General features: G+C 45.3%; 1 protein-coding gene and 1 long non-coding RNA gene across 3 annotated transcripts in view; one reads left to right on the top strand and one right to left on the bottom strand.

Annotated features, from left to right (window-relative positions):
* The window catches only part of LOC144784879 (uncharacterized), a 334,923-nt gene that overhangs the window by 72,083 nt on the left and 243,106 nt on the right, over positions 1-19,734 (top strand). The gene's annotated exons all lie outside the window — the stretch shown is intronic.
* Positions 13,891-19,734, bottom strand: part of SLC4A7 (solute carrier family 4 member 7) — a 441,084-nt gene continuing 435,240 nt past the window's right edge. For both annotated transcript variants that reach the window (XM_078663959.1, XM_078663958.1), the window contains one exon: positions 13,891-19,156. In XM_078663959.1, coding sequence (XP_078520085.1) covers positions 19,075-19,156 — 82 coding nt within the window. In that variant the 3' untranslated portion in view covers positions 13,891-19,074. The remainder of the gene's footprint in view (positions 19,157-19,734) is intronic.

Genomic DNA, 19,734 nt, shown 5'->3' with positions numbered 1-19,734 from the left:
TCATCACCTATTACGAAGACGGTATGCTTTGCAGCCAGAAAGTGTGACAAGTAACCACCCTAAACTTTGAACAATGCATCAACAGCCCTTGTCTAGAATATCAGAAGAACGGTGGAGCCCATCACACTTTGTTCCAATTCAAAGTTCTATTTAACCAATGAAGGGAATGTTTCACAGAGTACTCAAAAAGCTACTGTAATCCGGGTTGGTGTTTGACAATCAGTCTCCTAGAGGTGAGGCTAAGTCTGTGCAAGTTGCTCGAGAGCTATGGATCTAACAGCTCAAACCCTGCATGCTCAGAGAGGAATGTGCCTGGTCCTGTAGGATGAGATACTGTCCATGAGGAGAAACCACACTGTAGGTGAGGCACCCAGAAGAGTAAGCCTCTTGCCATGGGTGCGGTGTATTTAAAAAATTGGACATGTGCTTTCAACTTTTACATGTCCTGGTAGGGAAGAAGAAAACAAGTTACTTACCTTTAACTTTGGTTCCCCAGTATTGGTAACTTTCATAGATTCCCATGCTTTGTATCATTCCCCGTCGTCGGAATGGGAGTCTCGGTAACAAAAATACCATAGCTGTAGGTACAAAAGACCAGGAAAAAGGCCTAGGCCTCATTCCCCTTTTGTAGCATATCACCCTCTTTGTGTAAAAGAGGCCAAACTTAGGCCTCAGCCAATCAGAAGTGCCTCACCCCTTAGAACCTTCCTGAAGGAACCTCAGAGCCTCAGATTTTCGTAGCCGTTGTGTACTTAGACACCATATCTGTTGTAGGCTGAGCTTTCCTCGGGGAGGTGGGTGGGCGCATGGGAATCTATGAAAGTTACCAATACTGGGGAACCAAAGTTACAGGTAAGTAACTTGTTTTCTTACCCCAGTATTGAAACTTTCATAGATTCCGATGCTTTGTATCAGAGTAGTAAGCAGTTAGTAACAAAAACCACATTTGGCATCATCACAATATAGCAATAGGCAACATGACAAAGATACAAAATGTGAAAGATGGAAGGTGGGAAAGAAATGAAAGCTCACCAATCATTGGAAAAGGTTACTCATGACAGCCTATCCTACTGCCACATCATCTTGTTGTAAGGACTCCAAGCAGTAATGCCTGGTAAAGGTGTGCACGCTGCTCCAGGTAGCAGCTCTGCAAATGTCTTTGATCTGGACCCCTGCGAAGAGGGCTGTAGTAGAAGCCACAGATCTCGTGGAATGTGCTCGAACCCTTCCAGTCAGAGGTTTGCCTGCAGCAGTGTGACAATGCAGAATGGCACTCGTGATCCATCTAGAAATGCCTTGCTTGGAAAGAGGAAGGCCCTTGCTTGGACCTCCGAAGGCAACAAATAACAGAGGTTCTCCGAAAACTCTTAGTACGCTCCAAGTAGAATTTCAAACACCGTTGCACATCGAGGGAATGCAATGTCCTCTCTGCTGGTGTAGCCGGTTGAGGAAAGAACGCCTTCAGAATGACCGGTTCATTCAAGTGGAAGTCCGAGGGGACTTTAGGCATAAACCTCGGATTAGTCCTCATGATGACCGTGTTCCTCTTAAATTGAAGGAAAGGTTCTTGGATAGTCAAGGCCTGCAATTCTCCAACACGTCTAGCCGACGTGAGAGCGAGGAGGAGAGCCAATTTCCATGAAACGTATTTCATTTCAGAACGATGGATCGGTTCAAACGGGCCCTTCATAAGTTGAGAAAGGACTATATTCAGATGCCATGTTGGAGGAGGTGGTCCTACTGGTGGATAAACTCTGAACAATCCTTTTAGAAATTGTTTGATAATTCTGGCGGACCACAAGGAGGGTCCAGAGCCAGTCCTCCTGAACCTCGATATTGCCGCCAAATGGACCTTAACTGATGAATGGGCTAGTCCCGACTTGGCCAAGGACAGCAGATAAGGAAGGATCTGGTGCGGCTTGGAAGCGAAAGGATCAATGCCTTCTTTCGTGCACCAGCAACAAAATCTCTTCCACTTAAGACGGTAAGTCTTGCTCGTAGAAGGAGCTCTTGCCTGAGAAAGGACCTCCTTAATCTCACTTGAAATGGGTAGATTCATAAATTCTCGCTGCTCAGGAGCCATGCAGTCAGGTGTAGTGACTGCGGATCTGGGTGCCAAACTTGTCCCTCGGACATCGTGAGGAGATCTGGAAGAACCTTCAAAGGAAGAGGAGGGGCTATCGAGAGCAGATGGAGTTCCGTGAACCAGAACTGCCTCGACCAAGCAGGGGCTATAAGGATCATCCTGCACGGCTCCACCTTGATCTTCCTGATGAGTCGTGGGATCAGAGGTATGGGAGGAAAAGCGTAGACAAATGTCCTCGACCATGCTATCGAAAGCGCACTCCCCAGAGAATCTCGATGGGGAAGCCTGCTTGCGTAAGACCGGCATTTCTTGTTGGTCGGAGTGGCAAAAAGATCGATCTCTGGTCTGCCCCACTGGCTGAAGACCTCCTCCGAGATTCTCCAATTCAATTCCCATTCGTGGCTGACTGAGGATGACCTGCTCAGTCTGTTGGTGTTTTCATTGAGGACGCCCGGCAAGTGTTCTGCTCTCAGCGAAACCCTCTGAAGAATCGCCCATTCCCAGATCAGTTGGGCCTCTTGCGACAATGGACGAGATCTGGTTCCCCCTTCCTTGTTCACATAGTGCATGGCCGTGGTGTTGTCCGTCCTGATAAGCACATGCGAACCTTTCAGGCGAGGAAGAAAAGCTTGCAGAGCTAGTCGTAGTGCCCGTAACTCTAACAGGTTGATGTGGAGGCGTTTCTCCTGGGGCGACCAATGACCGCTGACATGCAGGTCATGCATCACTGCCCCCCAACCCTCCAATGACGCGTCCGTTGTTATCACCTGCGGAGACGGGTCGCTTGCAAAGGATAGACCTTGGGACAAGTTGACCTGATTTGTCCACCATAAAGCTGCTTCCTTCATGCTTGGAGTGATCATCACTCTGTCTTCGAATGAACCGTGGACCTGCTGCCACTGGTTGTCCAGTTGCTCCTGCAGAGGGCGCATCCTTAGTCTGCAATGGGGAATTAGTGGGATACACTATGAAATCAACCCCAGCAGAGACTTGTAGCGGCGAACTGAAAGACACTTTTTTGTGCGCAAGTCCTGAGCAAGGGTTTGTAATTTGGCTCTCCTTTCCTGAGTAGGGAAGGCTCTTGAGAGGTTGGAATCCAAGATGGCTCCCAGGAAGCGAGCCTTCCTGGACGGGAGCAGGGAAGACGGCTCCCAGGAAGCGAGCCTTCCTGGACGGGAGCAGGGAAGACTTCTCGTTGTTCAGAGTAAGCCCCAGATTCCGAAACAAATTGGTACAAGCTTGAACAGCCTTCAGCGCGTCCTCCTTGGACGGAGCCTTCAGTAACCAGTCGCCCAGGTAGGGGAAGACCTGGAAATGGTTCCTCCGTAGGAAAGCTGCCACTGGCGCCAGCACCTTTGTGAAAATTCTTGGGGCTGAACGGAGTCCAAAGGGTAAGACCCTGAACTGAAAATGGCTCTTGCCTACTGTGAATCGCAGAAACCTTCTGTGTGCTGGGTGAATCGGAACGTGGAAATACGCATCTTCGAGATCGAGCGTGGCCATGAAATCCCCCGGGTTGATGATCTTTAGGATGTCCTGGAGAGAGATCATCCGGAAGGACAGGGAGATGAGATAGGTGTTTAGCTCCCTGAGGTCTAAAATGAGGCGCCACTTTTCTTGCGTCTTCTTCACCAGGAAGAACCTGGAATAAAATCCTTGTCCCCTTTGGTTTGCAGGGACCGGCTCTATCGCTCCCTTTCGGAGCATCTGTTGGACCTCGAGCCGCAGGAGACGCTGGTGTTGTGATGGAATGGCTGCCGGGGACTTGGGTGGAGGGACTTGCGTGAATTCCAGGGTATGCCCTTTCCGAATGATGTTGAGCACCCAACGGTCCGATGTTATTCTGGACCAGTTGTGAAGGTATTTGGTGACCCTGCCTCCAACTGATGATCTCTTGAAGGAGGGTCCAGTAGGAAGGGCCAGGAGGCCGCTATTGGCGTTTGGACGAATCTCGTCCTCGTCCAGCCTGTTTCCCCTTATTGTAAGGCCGGGAGTAGTTGGTAGACTGGCCTTGCCGCTGTTGATAAGGCTGACGGTATTGTTGGGAACCTGAGCCCGTGGTGGAATAGCGTTGCTGTTGGTGATAGGATCCTCTGTAGTTACCACCTCTACCTCGGGATCCTTTAAACGGAGACTTTCTGTATTGAAGGGTCCCCAAGGACCTGGCAGTCTCTGTGTCCTTTATGTCCTGAAGAGTGTCGTCAACAAGCTTGCCAAATAATGCTTCCCCATCAAAGGGAAGATCCAGGTCCTTGTTTTGAATTTCCGGCCTAAACCAAGTAGCTTTGAGCCACCCTTGGCGGCGGACTGCCGCCCCAGCCAAAGAACGGAACACCGTTGTCGCAATGTCCATTGCGCAGTTAATGATTTCCATCGACGTTGCTTCTCCCTCCTGTAAGATTTTCTTTGCCTCAGTCGTAGATTCCGGAGGCAGCTGGTCAAGGTATGGAGCTACATCGCTCCAAAGCTGGCGGTCGTATCTGCCCATGATTGCTAGGGCATTTGCCGCTCTCACCAGCAAACTTGCCATTGATGAGAATCGCTTCCCCACATTATCCAACCTCTGCCCTTCCTTGTCCGGAGGAGTTGTTAATGGAGCAGAGGGGTTACGGGATTTCCTCTGCGCAGCTTGTGAGATCACAGAGTCTGGTCTGAGATGACCCGTGAAGGCTGCGAGGCCATCAACTGGTGCTTTGTATTTCTTCTCCAGACGCGCTAGCACCGGGACCACCGTCGCCGGGTTTTTCATGGCTTTCAGGCCCTCCTTCCACACATGATTCACAATAGGAATGGACCTAGCCGATTTCATAAAAGGCTCCTTGAAATCGTATAAGAAGCATTCCGTGGCAACTTTAGGCATGGCCAGTTTGAATCTCGCAGCAGCTCTCTCCATCAGCTGGTGGAAGCCCCCAATGTCTGCAGGCGGGGAATCCGCCGGCTCTGGGACTGGCGATGCTGGATCCGGAATGATATACTCCTCATATTCGGTATCGGGAATAGAGCCATGATCCGATTGCTGACCCTCATCCGAGGAATCATCATGAACGACTTGTAACCCGGAGGTCTCATGGTGGATGGGCATTCGAGGCCGAGGGGAAACTGGAGCTGGCGTGGAAGGCGCCATTAATGAGGCTGACATCTCTGTAGGAGTTACTGGCGTGGACGGCACCGGCATAGGCCTAGACGCCTTAGATTTATAGTCTTGCAGCATCTTGTGCAGATCCTGGAGAAAAGAAGATGGCACTGAAACCATTTCCTGCTCTGTATGATGCTGTGACTGGGCCGACTGATGATGGCCCACATCCTCACGTCCGTAGTCGCCCTCCGAGTCGGTGTCCTGGCATTTGACCAGAAGTTGGGAGGGACTATTAGCGTAGCTGTATGAGTCCTGGTCCTCCTCCTCAGAATCTCCCTCTTGCAGAAGCATGGATGACAGTAGAGGAGACAGAGCCTTCGGAGAAGTAACCTCCGGCGTGATACGCGTCACCGAAATGGTAATCCTGTTTTCAGAGGATAAGATTGTCGACGGCTCCGTCGTCGACGGTTGTATACGCGTCGACGAGGAAGTGGTCGACACGCCAGCCGTTGTCGTTGTTAAAGTAGTCGTCGTCGATGCTCTCGTCGACGAGACCGTCGTCTCCATCGTCGTCAACACCACCATCGACGTCGGCACCATAGTCGACGGTGAGATTGGAACCGCCGTCGTCGAGACCTTCGTCGTCGGCAACGCCCTCGTCGTCGTCTTCGGCACCGCCACCGTCGACGGAGAAGAAACCGCTGTCGACGGAACCATCGTCGACGAGTCCCCTGTCGACGGGATCGTCGATGACAACGATGCAGATTTTGATTTTTTCGTCGACGGAACGTCCATCGTCGACGTCTTCGTAGTCGAGGACTTGGAACTCCTCTCAGAAGACTGGGATGAAGGTTTTTTTGAAGGCTGACAGTCTTCTCACCTTTAGAAGGTAAATCTGGTCCTTCCCTCTCCTTTACACCTCGGTGAGGAGATTTGCTGGGACCTGGGCTCTCACACTCACTGGGGGTCTTTTTTGAGGCCTTGGAAGGTCTTTCCATAGAGGGTGAAGGGGAACCCCTACCCCTTTTCACTGACATTCTTGAAGAGGACATCGATGCCGCATCCTCACTGTCACTGGAAACAGTCTCTTTCCTGGTTTTCAGTTTATGGAGCCATGTCAAGAGTCTTCCCTCACGGTCCCGGAGGGTCTTGGCCGAAAATGTGCGACAGATTTTACAGTCCGCAGCCTGGTGGTCAGGATAGAGGCAGTAGATGCAGTCCTTGTGCTTATCCTCCACAAAAAGCCTTTTCTTACCACAGGTGGAACAAGGCTTGAAAAGGGCTTTTTTCTTCTCCATTTCTGACATCCTGAAAGGCCACCAACAATCCTGAAGTGAAGGTGAAGATTTTGAAGTAGTAATCCTGAAGAAATCCTTTGTAAAAGTAGAATTTGAGCAGAGCTCAAAGGAGACTCCCTAAGCACAACGTGCGGTAGAAAATCTGAGGCTCTGAGGTTCCTTCAGGAAGGTTCTAAGGGGTGAGGAACTTCTGATTGGCTGAGGCCTAAGTTTGGTTTCTTTTACACAAAGAGGGTGATATGCTACAAAAGGGGAATGAGGCCTAGGCCTTTTTCCTGGTCTTTTGTACCTACAGCTATGGTATTTTTGTTACCGAGACTCCTATTCCGACGACGGGGAATGATACAAAGCATGGGAATCTATGAAAGTTCCAATACTGGGGTAACTCTCAAATTCGTTTTTAACTATTGCAAGACCTACCTATCCCATGGAAAAACATCGGGTTACCTCATTACATTTAATAAGTGATATCTTTTAAACAGAAGGTAGGAAAGATATGTTTGGTGTCTGAGGAGTTGTAATCTAAACCCTCTTTAATGGTAATGACAGACTTTAAGTCACAATTCTGAAAATGCCACTTTTAGAAAGTTGTAATTTTTTTGGCCAAACATGGAGCGTGCAACTTGTTTCCTGGGTCACATGACTAGGTGTAGTTGGCAATTGGTTTAGGTACCCCTCCCAGACAGTGCAACAAAGGAGGGCATGGGTGTTGTCAGGATGGGCCATCTCGGACTTGATAGGCGAGCAGGGAATTCACCTACCACACTTCCATCAGATCAACTCTTCAGTACACTCCAGCACCTGTGGATACAACAAAAGAAGGCTGGGCTGAGGCCTGCCCTGCTTGAGGAGCAGACGGGACCTGCACCCTTCATCCAAGGCCGACTCAAAGGGTCAGCTGTCTGACCTGTCCTGAACTACAGTTACACAACAAGCTCCAGAGTACTCCCTGCAACTGCCCAGCTGACCTGCTGCACTTGATCTGCCTGAATCTGCCAGAGCCCTGCTCCTCCCCCCACCCCACCTCCAAGTTAAGCCTGACTACTTTTGTGCCAAGCTACCAGAGGGTTGAGCACAGATTAATTTAGTAGCCTTTGGTGGTTTATCCTGACAAGGGCTGTGTCTTGCTTAAAAAGCGGCCCATAACCCCTCCCAACCAAAATCCCAATTTCTCACACACTACTTGCCTTGTGATCCACCTCCCCCAAAGTGGCACAGATACACCCTACTTATGTTTGACCAACAGCTAGAAAATAAGAATACTTTAACAGATTAGTGCGTGGAGTATCAAATGAGACAATTAATTTAACCCATTTGAAGAATATTGCAATATTGGGGTGCCGCTCGCCGTAGAGGTTGTTCCAGCGTTTTGCGAGTTCTGACCTGACTTTGCCACAGGAGTTGCCTTCATCTTCAAAACCCATTGTGACCCAGAGGGAGGAGACGCGAGGCCGCAGAGGAGGTGAGAGGCGCGGCCCCGGGACTGCGAGGTACAGCGTCAACAACATAAGCTGTTTCCTCTTCCCGCGTGAGCCGCGCCCCCTCCCAGTGCCCCGCCCCCAACAAGGCGTACTTAACCTCTCGCGCCCCCCGCTCCGCGGGAGCCGCTCGCCGTAGAGGTTGTTCCAGCGTTTTGCGAGTTCTGACCTGACTTTGCCACAGGAGTTGCCTTCATCTTCAAAACCCATTGTGACCCAGAGGGAGGAGACGCGAGGCCGCAGAGGAGGTGAGAGGCGCGGCCCCGGGACTGCGAGGTACAGCGTCAACAACATCAGCTGTTTCCTCTTCCCGCGTGAGCCGCGCCCCCTCCCAGTGCCCCGCCCCCCTCACCTCACCTCACAGATACTTGAGCAGGGCCTTCAACGCGCATCGCGGGACGCGCGCGGGCTGCAGCCCGGGGCGAAGCCCGGGCCAAGGGCGGGCCCGTTGTTGCCCGTTAGTGACCGGAAGAGACCGGACCGGGCCACCCCTCTTGGCTCTTTGTACTGCTTTGCACTGCCTTCATAGTCATTTTATAAGTCCCCACACATGTCTGTTATGCCTGGAAGAACCAGAAGTAAAACTAAATCTGCGATGGCCGTAGCCCAAATTACTGGGCCTATTGACCAATTTATATCCCGGGTCAACGAGTCAATTGACCACAGTATCTCTTTACTGGAACGAAGAGTATCATTGGACCTTATGAACGCTAAACGCTCGTTCTTGGGCCCTTTATCAACTGTAAGCTCACCTCCCCAGAAAATTGTAATCAATCGTTCTCTTCCTCTACCTCAACCTGCTGTTGGTACACTTACTGTACCAAACTCAGTAGACTTATCAGTCTCTCAGTTTGAGTCTGACTCATCATTTGTTGACTTAGAGACCACTCCAGACCTTGAAGCTTGCCAAACACTTGAAAGGCCAGAGCCCACTACTGATAACTGTCTGCAGGATTCAGGGAAAGGATACATTCCCGTATTGTCAGAACTAAGGAATATGTCTAAGACCAAGAAAAAACCTAAAACTAACACCAGGAATCATAACCTTGTGACACCAGCTCCTAATTCAACATCAGGCATACCCTGCTGGGTCGAAAATATGGTAGCAGACCTAAAATCAGATCTTGAAGCCTCAATATCGGCCCAAATCAAGCCCTTAATGTCCAAAATTGATAGACTAACATCTTTAATCAATACTAAATGGTCTAATAAGGCAAGTGGAAATGTGTCCACTCAGATTCAAGGTAAAATTAAAGAAGCGCCCTCGGTGAATGTCACCAACAGCAACCTACCAAAAGATTCCACCGTAAAGGCCAATATCATATTGGATAAACCGGGAACAGTAACGCACCATTTGGCCCAAAGGGGGGGAAAAGGCTCCTGCACCCTTACCAACTTCTAGTGGTGCAGACTCTACCACTAAGCCCCAAACTCCTTCTGGTTCCAAAAAAGTGTCTAATCAATCTGTTAAGGGGCCTAAAAATTTAGCCACCACCTCGACAGCAACTACTTCGCTCAACAAGCCTGATGATCCCAAGCCTAGGTCGGCTCGTTTTAAGTCACTTAACTTGCCGCCGGAAGTCTCACCCTTTGTGGTCGTACTGACGGGGGTGCCACCACTGAAGGAGGGAAGAAGAGAAACCCTGGCCGAATTAAAAAATAAATGCGCCCAGTGGCTCCACCTGCATAAACCTCTGCCCAATAATATGTGTGGTGAAATACATGCAGTTAGAAGAGGAGATTGGGTAGGTAGAAACACCAAGACTATAGCAGGTGATGTTATAACTATCAATTTCAGGAGCACAGGGGTAGTGAATTATATTTGCAACTCACCTAATAGTGGGCCGGCTACCCAAATATACCCCCCTTCCCTTGTCCTACTTCCTACCCATGCCCCCAAGACAATTTCCCCCTCAATTTAGCTTTCCATTAAATAGAGGGTATACACATGCTCCACATCATACTACTCAGCAGTGGCAGCATCTATGGCAAGGTCCACCTCCTCCTCTTGACCCCTTTGTATCCCAGTTTGCCCACTGGAATAGATTCAGTGCGCTGGAAGAGGTGGATTGACTTAACTCCAATGAAGCTCTCCCCATGGAGTTTGCCACCAATAGGGGTGAGGAGGAGGGCTTACATGCTATGTCTTACCTGTTATGCCCTAAACTTCCAACTGAGACAGCCACTAGCCTGATTAAGCCACCATCCTCTGCTTTTGAGAGGGAATGTATAGAATCCCCTAGCCTGGGAGACACCATTGGCAATAGAGGAGAAACCAACAAGGAGAAAATAAAAATCCTTAGTTGGAACCTTGCGGGCATCAATAGGAAATTGGATCTACCTGAGTGGAGTGACCTGGTTGAAGCGCATAAGATCTGCATGTTTCAAGAGACCTGGAGCACAGAACCACTCCACCGGGTTGGGTTTGTCACCTTTTTTATTCCAGCAGTAAAACCCATGAATGGGAAGGGGCGTCCATCGGGGGGTCTCATTACTTGGGTAAGCATCTCCCTGAACTGTAGAATAACATCTAAACAGATAAATAATCCAGATATCTTAGGCATTCTACTATGCAATCCATGTAAAGCTTCGTCTCTGGCTCTCTACAATGTTTATGCTAGAGGTGTAAAAAAATGGGCACACTTCAACCGTAATATCAGATCTTGAGGTGCAACTCGGGGATCGCAAAGAAGCTGACTTTACCCTAGTAGCAGGTGACTTCAATTGCACCTATGAGCCACTCCCCCTAGATGGTATCCCTGACTTGGGCGATGAAGACAGTAGATGGGGCATCCCATCACTCTCCATCCCTCCGATTAGGCGCTGGACCCGCAGTGCAGTACAGCTAAATGCACTGACCTTAGAGTTTGGGCTAAGAGCCACCAATGGCCGTACACCTTCCGATCGGATGGGTGCCCCGACGTTCAACAGGGTTGGTCATACCTCTAGGATTGACTACATCCTGCTGGACTTGGGGCTTTGGAGCTGGGTTGATGATATGACAGTCATACCAACTGTCGAGAGCGACCATAATTTGCTTTCCCTTACTATCACGAATCCCTGGTCTAATGCAGCACTGTCAGCACCTTCCAAATGCTTGCATAAGGTTACTGTTTCCTCTTGTGGAAGGCGCTTAAAGTGGGACAAAGTTGCCAGTAACTCTGACAAACTTGCTAATATAGAGGTGGTTCTTGCGGCCTCATAAACAGAATTTGTTACTATTGATTTAGCCACGGCAGCGGACAGAGCAACACCCATTTTCGAAGCTGCTGTCAAGACTATAGGGGAATCCTTTTGGGTCAAGGGCAACGCAGGGAAGTTTAGGCCCCAGAATAAATCCAAGGGAATGCATGTCTGGTATACAGGAGCTTGCAGGAAAGCTAAGTCCCGGCTAATTGAAGCCGTCAAAGGCAAATCTCAACCCCAAATACAGCTAGCCAGGAAAGAACATAAGAAAATACTGGGTCTAGCAAAAAAGGAGTGGGAAGAAGCCTACTGGCTTATTCTCAAAGAAGCTAGCTTTAAGAAGGATTTTAAATGTTTTTGGGACACTATTAGAGCTCGGAATAGGCCTGATAGTGATCTAATAACTTGTAATATCCCTAGTCAGGCGTGGGTCCAACATTTCTCTAAGCTATACACTCGCCAAGCTGACCAATCGCTGATGAGTGTTTCCCAAGGGGGGGTTGCGGGTCCATCATTGCTCCCTCCAATCGGGAACATTCAGCCTAGCGATTTTGATTTTACTATTAAGGAGGTTGAATATGCCATAGGCACTATTCTTCCCCAAAAAGCGGCTGGCCCGGATGGTATCCCTGGTGACCTTTTAAGATCTGACATCTTAAAGTGGGGAAAATTCATCCATTCCCTACTTGTCGCTATCTGTAGGGGCGCCCCTGTCCCCTCCTCGTGGAAAGGGGCGGAAGTGGTCCCTATCTACAAAAAAGGCCCCAGGGAAGATCCGTCAAATTATAGGCCCATTAGCCTGCTGGATATCAGCCAAAAAGTAGTTGGCAAGGTTATACTGCTAAGAATCCTAAATTGGGTAGAAGAAAATAAAATCCTCACGGACTACCATGCGGGTTTTAGAGTAGGAACTGGGACAATCGAGCAAGCTTTTAGGCTTATGATGGTTTACTGGAAGGTTGTGGTCATAGGCAAGGGCAGTCTTTATCTCGCGTTCATCGATTTAAAGACTGCCTTTGACCTTGTACCTAGGGAGACCTTATGAAGCGTACTGGCTGAAATGGGGTTACCGCACTACTTGCTCGTGTTGCTTGTTAGGTTGCACGAAAACAGTTTAGCCCAGATTAGGTGGGGCCCAGGGGGGGAAAAAACCAATAGTATCCCGGTAGAGAGAGGTGTACGCCAGGGATGTGTCCTGGCTCCCACCCTTTTCTCCCTTTATATTAACGGGGTGGTTGAGCATCTTCGGAAACATCCTTCAGATGAACCATCCCTGGCTGGCGAGCGCATACCAACCCTCCTCTTCGCGGATGATACGCTTTTAATGTCCAAGACCCCTATAGGTCTCCAAAGACTCCTAAATAACTTTCAATCTTTCTGTGCTAATCGTGGCCTGGTAATCAACACTAGTAAGACAAAATATCTTATTCTGAATCCTCCCAAAAAACCAGTCCGCTCTCCTATTTTGAATGCTGAACCGCTGGAAAGGGTTGAAGTTTTCGACTATCTTGGGATACGCCTCTCACATAAACTGGATTGGACACCACACTTGGACAAAATGCTTTTAACTCATAAGAGAATAACAGTAGCTCTTTTGAAAGAACAACGCTCCTGTAAAACAAGACCTATAGCTACTGTCCTAGAGATCTATTCGGCCAAGGATGTCAGCTCTGCCCTTTATGGGGCCGAACTCTGGGGGTCATCCATTTCCGATGCGCTACCAAGATCTGAGACGAAATTTTGCAGAGCGATTATGTCTCTACCGCAGGGAACACCCACGGTCCCGCTAATGTTGGACCTAGGATGTCGCCCAATTGATGACCTCGCGAAATTTCGACCACTCTTGTTATGGGCGCGGCTGTGGCGTGTGGAGGAACTCAGCAAATATGCCCAAGGCCTTGCAGAAATCATGTCACTACCTGGGTGGCACAAAATTAAATGGCTAAGAGACATGAAGTTGCTGCTAGCTAATTTGGGCCTTAATGAGGCGTGGATAAATATAACTTCTCCCCCGAAGTTAACGCTCAAGAAACTTTATTGGGACTGGATCTCCACAAAAAGAAATACTAGTACTATCATGGGCAGACTTACTGAGGATTTCCTGAAATTTAAGGACCACCCTAAACGGGAAGTGTATCTTGACACTATTGAAAAACCCTTTGATAGGGCTCTATATTTTAAATTTAGAGCAGGAACCCTTCCCCTTTATTCTTTTACTTCAAGTTGGAAATCACACGTTCAAACCTCAGAGCTTTGCCCAGCGTGCTCACTTAAACCAGAGTCATTGGCGCATTTTATGTTTGAATGCACAGAGTATGCAATTCCAAGGAGGGTTTGGCTCAAAAATTTATGTCGGCAGTTAGGTACCAAGAGTCATGTGACTGCAATCAGGATATTAATGTCTGATAGCCGTCCCACCTATGCTTGTGTTTTAGCTAAATTCTTATCATGGGCTTGGTCCATCCGTATCAAGAGGCTAAAATTAACTGTTTAATTCCTTTTTACTCTCTAAATGAACTGTTTGTAAATTTGTAAAAATGTTCTATATGTGCTCTATTGATTTTATAAATTACTGCGTATTGTGTTTATGTGCTGCTTTTATGATAATTTTTTTATCGAAATAAAGCCTTTTTGACTTGACTTGAATATTGCAAATTTAAGTATAAAGTATTCTGATATGCTTTAGATCTTTGAGCATCACATATATAGAACTTCAAACGTTTGCCTACAGAATTTCCATAGATAAAAAAAAGAACAAACATCAGCAAGAGATCATCACATTTTTATTGCTTTCAATTTTTGTAATGTTACAAAAATAGTTTCTCTAACATTTATCAAACAAATTACAAAGGCAAGTTGTTTTTTCCCCAACAAGATCACAGAAAGAATTTTGTGGATCTCACAGTATAAACTGAGAAAATATGGTTTACTTTCCATACAATATTTACCTAATTTTTAATTTTAATACAAAATAATAAAATGACACCATCGTAATTATAAAAGCAATTGTAAAAATCTAGAACTGTGCCGTTTAACACAAAGTATCACGTGTCATAATGAATACTAAAACTCGTTTTCATGAATTAAAATATTCAGAACACTGGAAGACATACACACACTTGAATAAAGCAGAATGTATCAAAGATTAGGATAGGAAAACATGATACAAATGGCATGTTTCATTACATGCAGTGTACATTCCATGTGTAAGATTTTCTTGGAACCTCAAAGGAGCATGAATTGATAGTATAGTTCAAACCCAGCACTATTTGAAAAAAACTAATAGCGACAGTGGATTTCTGCTCTAGTCACCCGTAATTGTTGGCAAATTTCTCACGCTCCCTCTGGATTGGTTCCTTAGTCAATCAACTGGCCATTTAAATGACCATTCCGACCACTCATTAAGGAATGGAGTTCTCTGTACTATTCCATTCTGCTTTTTTCTCTGTAATTTTCTCCTTTAGATAATAAACAAAAATAAATAGGTGTGTGATTCAAAAAGGAACGATTTACAGTATTACCCTTTTGCTATCAGCCATTGTGGTGTGTAAATCAGTCATTAGATCAACCGTGCCTCAACCATTTTTCACTGATCCCAACAATATGCACATTGCTTTGGAAAGCAAGTTGTTAAGCAGTCTTGAGCATCTTGTTGTTGAGCTTAAGTACTTCAGTGGATGACTAAGTAGACTTTTAAATATCCATTCACCCTTCTCTACAGCACACTCCAGTGAAGCACTGTGCTGGGCTACTGCAGTGGAGGTTGGCCATCGGCTATCTTAAGCTACCACCAATTGTATAAAATGGGGGGTGCAGTTTAAGAGCTGTTCTTCAACCACAACTAGGCAATGGAGAATATAGTAATTAAGAGAGTTTATGTTTTGAGGCAAGAATAGTAAGCATGCACTCTGGCAAGCAGACTCCTCACCTCTAGAAACACAGCAAACACTATCCTCTATCTCTAGACATATGGCAGGGCCCTCCTCTCAGATGATCCAACAGTATTAAAGAAATCAAAAAGATCACACCAAACACTAGCACCTTCCAAGCGTGCATATAACTGTCCTGCTTTCTCTTCCTTCATCAGATAACCCTTGACACTGCAAAATATCCCACAACTGAGGTCAAACTAAGCAGTAGGAGCAGTTTTTATCTTCACAGAAGTTAGGCAGTGAAGTGCACCCATGATCAGGAAGACCAAACATAGGGATCATTTGACATGCTAAAATTAACCGTCCAAAATCTTTTACTACATGCCTTAGTTTTGCTGGGTGTAATATTTATTTCCCTGCACATGTTTACGGTGTTGAGGCTACAAATTATGTACAATATATGGACTCACTAGGTGTTACAGAAATCGCAGTCGAGCCTATGGGAAAAGCTGCTGTCCCCATTAAACATCTATGTTTCAAATCGCCCTCTTTCTAAAGATATGTAGGACAATAGCATTACTTTTTCAAGAAATGAAGCACTTTGCTGAAACTCATGCTGTATTATGCCTATGTGGCATCCATATATTTTTAGTGATAAAGATCTTGTTTGCCAAATACTTAACCTAGTTCCATAAACTTAAAAGAACTTCTTAGTATAGCGACCCTAGTACTCTGCATGAACGACGACTAGCGTTCCAGTAAAACGAAGAGTGAATTAACGTGGCAGCATTTGCCATTAACGTGACAGCATTTGCAATTTAGGTAAATGAAAGAACACGTTACTTTTTTGCATCCATAGCCTAAACCAATTACTGCCCTCTCCTGGAGGAAATGTTAATGGACATTAGCATTTAAGATTACATAGTGTGTGTCCCCAAGTTTAGTAATTAACTGATCTTTGTAATTAACTAAGTACTGTTTTTGGCACGTGTGCGTAAATAGATTATAAGTCTACTGTGATTTAGGTCTAATCAGAATTTTCTCCATGTTACACCCGTGGCTAAAGATCTCCTTAAATGTAGGCATAAAGTTACTAATTTCAGTATAAAAATAAACACTTGGCTGTTTCTAACAAAAAGCTATGGTGAAGGAGTACTTTCTCCTCATAAACAACTGTGAAACTAACAGCTAGTGGATTTTAAATTTGCAGTGTGCACTTTTCTTTGTCTGGTAAATAATCGACTTTGTATCTATGTAATTAACAGACTCCTATAAAAAATAAATAACTGACACAGAACATTAAAAATGGCAACACGTTTGCAGCACAAGGTCCAGCAGCTGGCTTCACATCATGTTTCTGCCGGGCTGAAAAAAACTATCATATTGACCATATACGGGCATACGATTCAATGACTACGTTATAGACAGCTAAACAAGCAAAAACTTTGCTTACACCTTTCAGAAAGTATGCATACACCCCTTTATAGAAAATCACTCTCTCTTCAGATACATGGTATGCCAATGAGCATTCACAAAGCTAGACTTTGTAAACATGAACCAATAGGGGGTCACGCATGGAGAAAGACAAATATAAGGAAGCCGGTCAGAAATGTACCCTAACATTTAGTAACTTAGTAATAGTATAACAGATCAATGGCATTTGAAAAGAAATTAGTGCAGATTGATGCACAACTTTTAGAAGAATGTCAGTGGGTACTTAAACTTCACTAATGGGAGAAAGCAAAATGGTGTACTTTTGATACCTCCATAGGAAGGAACCACACTCAGTTTAGCTAAGCAAAGTCAATTGATTGACGATCTCTGCAATCATCCTGAAAGCAGACTTTCTTCATTCCCAAGGATGTAAAAAAGGATAGGAGTATGCGCACATAGGTTTGGGAGCTCCATTTGATATTGAAGGTACTTTACCCCTTTCATTACTGTCGATCCCCAAAATTCCTTTGAAATACTACCAGCGCAAGCCTTATTTAACTGAGCAAATACTGTCGAAATCGCTACCTGGATGCCTTTCCTGTTCATAGAAAAATTCATTAAAGGATAAAACATGACAATTACGCAAATAATTACATCTACACTTAGGCTCCCAGACAAAAATACACATTTAAGTTGACAAACTGCAAAGGCGTGTCATCACTTTTGTACATGTGGAATTTATAACCCAAATTTAAAATCTTTTCTTCAAGACACCCACTTCCAACCCAATTAAATTTCAACCATATATTTTTTAACATAAATAAGAAGCTAGTGAGAACAACTTCCTGAGTTGGCTCCATAGTCAACCCGAGCACTAACCTCTGCCGACACATACAAATGAAAGTGCAGGACTGTGTGCAACAGGGGATTTACTGCAGTGGAATCTGAAATCCAAGCATTTGCACCAACATTTGCCACTGCTCAGCTCCTACAATAGTTAAGGCAGTGTTGACCAATGTAGCTATTTTATATTTTATTCTTCAACTACCAATAATTCACTTTATTTCTGTTATTGCAATGTGATGGGTAAGATTAATAGGGTCTGAGCTCTTTCGACCTGAACCTGGTGCATATTGGATGAGGAAAGCGGAAGGATATAGTTGTAAACTTTAACTGTAAACTACTTTCCCACTCGTTTTTAGATGCGTAAACAATGACATAAGAATGAGTAAAATGCAGCAATAACCTTTTGATAGCAAACTCCGCTGAAGAAGTTTTATAATTTAAAGTAAATCTTTCATTTCCATTTGTATGTTTAACTGATCAGGTGACACGTTTTACAGTCAACCTGTACGAGGCAGTCTTAAAACTATGCCTGAAACACTGTACTATTGGAGGATTTACTCTGTTAAGTATTCAGGAAGCAACACCTCGTTTGAAATGTATGATACAAGTCTCAATTAACAGCAGCAAAATTCCTTAGAGGTTTAAGGTTCATGACCCGCACAATTACAAGAGGAAGCGAGTAGGCTTAAACCCAGACTAAGGATTATTTTATAATTACTTTGGAGATAGACATTTCAAAACTGTAACCGAAATGCAAGGAGGTGGACACTGCCTAGCTGTAATAGAGGTGTAATGTCTTATACTACTGAAATAAGGCATGGCAGACACCACAAACAGTGCCAACATCCCTAAGGATGTTATGGAGATTGCATTTGTAAATGAAACGGTCTCAGGCCAAGGCTGGACAATACTGGGTAGTTCTGAAACTACACTGAAGGACAGCGAGGAATGCACCAAATTGTGTGTGCCTGATGCAATACATGTATCAGAGAGGCAATCCTCCTGGAGCCAATATTATATACATACTAATACTGATGGACTCAAAGCACGCAGGTACTGCAGTTGAAAAGGATCCTCTTGACTAACCTGTTCAACAGTGGAAGCTGAAAGACACCGGAAGTCATGTTTCATGCAACAGCAACACGGCAAAGCAGAATCCAGGACCAATGACTAAAGACGCAGGTTACAGTTTAGGGCACAGCCACATTCACGAGAAGAGTAGAGAAGAATACAAGGATGTTTTCCTCCCAGATATCCCACTTTAGACAGCATAGCCCCTTAGCACATCTTTCCAGACTCTGAATGGAATAGCTAAAAGGAAGACGGATTCATGCGTGATTGAGCACCAGTATGCCTACCCTCATCCACATAAAGTCAACAATCTTCTCCTGCACAAAGAACTACAACCCTAAGTGTTCATAGTGAAAATGAAGCTTTCCAGGGGGCTATTTAAAGGTTTGTTTTTAATCAACTAGAAGTACCTGATCCCAAATAGTTACTGCACAGTCGAGTTCACTGCACTACACACTGTGTACCAGCAGCTTCATTTAAAATTACCTTCCTATTTAAAAGAATAAAATTTTATTTTTGTAGCATAAATAAGTTTGCTCACCTGATATCTAACTGTACATTACAAACAGCGAAAGACGTTTTCTGTAGGTACAATATTTACAGTTCTGAATTTGAGGCGCACAGGCAATACTTTAAAAACAAAATAAAAACGTAACAATCGCTCTTGAAGGACATGGCATCTAGTCAGGATACACACATACATATATACACACACATAGGTTCATTTCTATAGGGACGTTTCAGTATTCACAAACTTCCCGGATGACGTGTCTTCTATGCTTATTTTCACACTCGCTGGTTTGTCAGGGCTGTTGAAATAAAGAAGTACAATTGAATTACTAATGTTGATCCGACACAAACACTTGTTTAGAGAGAACCTTGAAATACAGACCTATGCTGTATGTAAATTTATATTCCAAAACCTTATTTAACTACAAATCCTAGGACATCTAAAGATGCAATGTTTTCTGCACGGGGGCCTTTTCCAGGAAGCATGCAAAGGGTAAATGAAGGATCCCAAAGAGCTGTTGGACTGATAAACTGTTTTCCAAGAGAAAAAAACCTTTCGTGAAGTTCATAGTCCTAATGCTCAGACATTCGCTGTATCCTAGCTCACATTCTGCTGACAACTGCTCTAATACATTTCTCTATGTATGCTTTAATGGGTTTAAAATGGCCCATCCGTTCTCCTTTCACACTCCAAAACCCAAATGTAATATTAGCAGATGTTTCTCCTGCGGATTTTAGATTTTCAGTATGCCAATTTAGTTAAAATTATGCGTCGAGTTACTCAAGAAACAGTCAACTTCGCCTCAAATCAAGAAAGTACAATGTAGCTTCACTGCTCGAAATATAAATGTAACTTGCTCAGTGTTCAATTTGGTAG

Source organism: Lissotriton helveticus, chromosome 10 (assembly GCF_964261635.1).
Source record: "Lissotriton helveticus chromosome 10, aLisHel1.1, whole genome shotgun sequence".
In the NCBI taxonomy this organism is placed as follows: Eukaryota; Metazoa; Chordata; class Amphibia; order Caudata; family Salamandridae; genus Lissotriton; species Lissotriton helveticus.
Note: the sequence above shows the minus strand (reverse complement) of the source record. Positions and strands in the feature narration are given on the sequence as shown.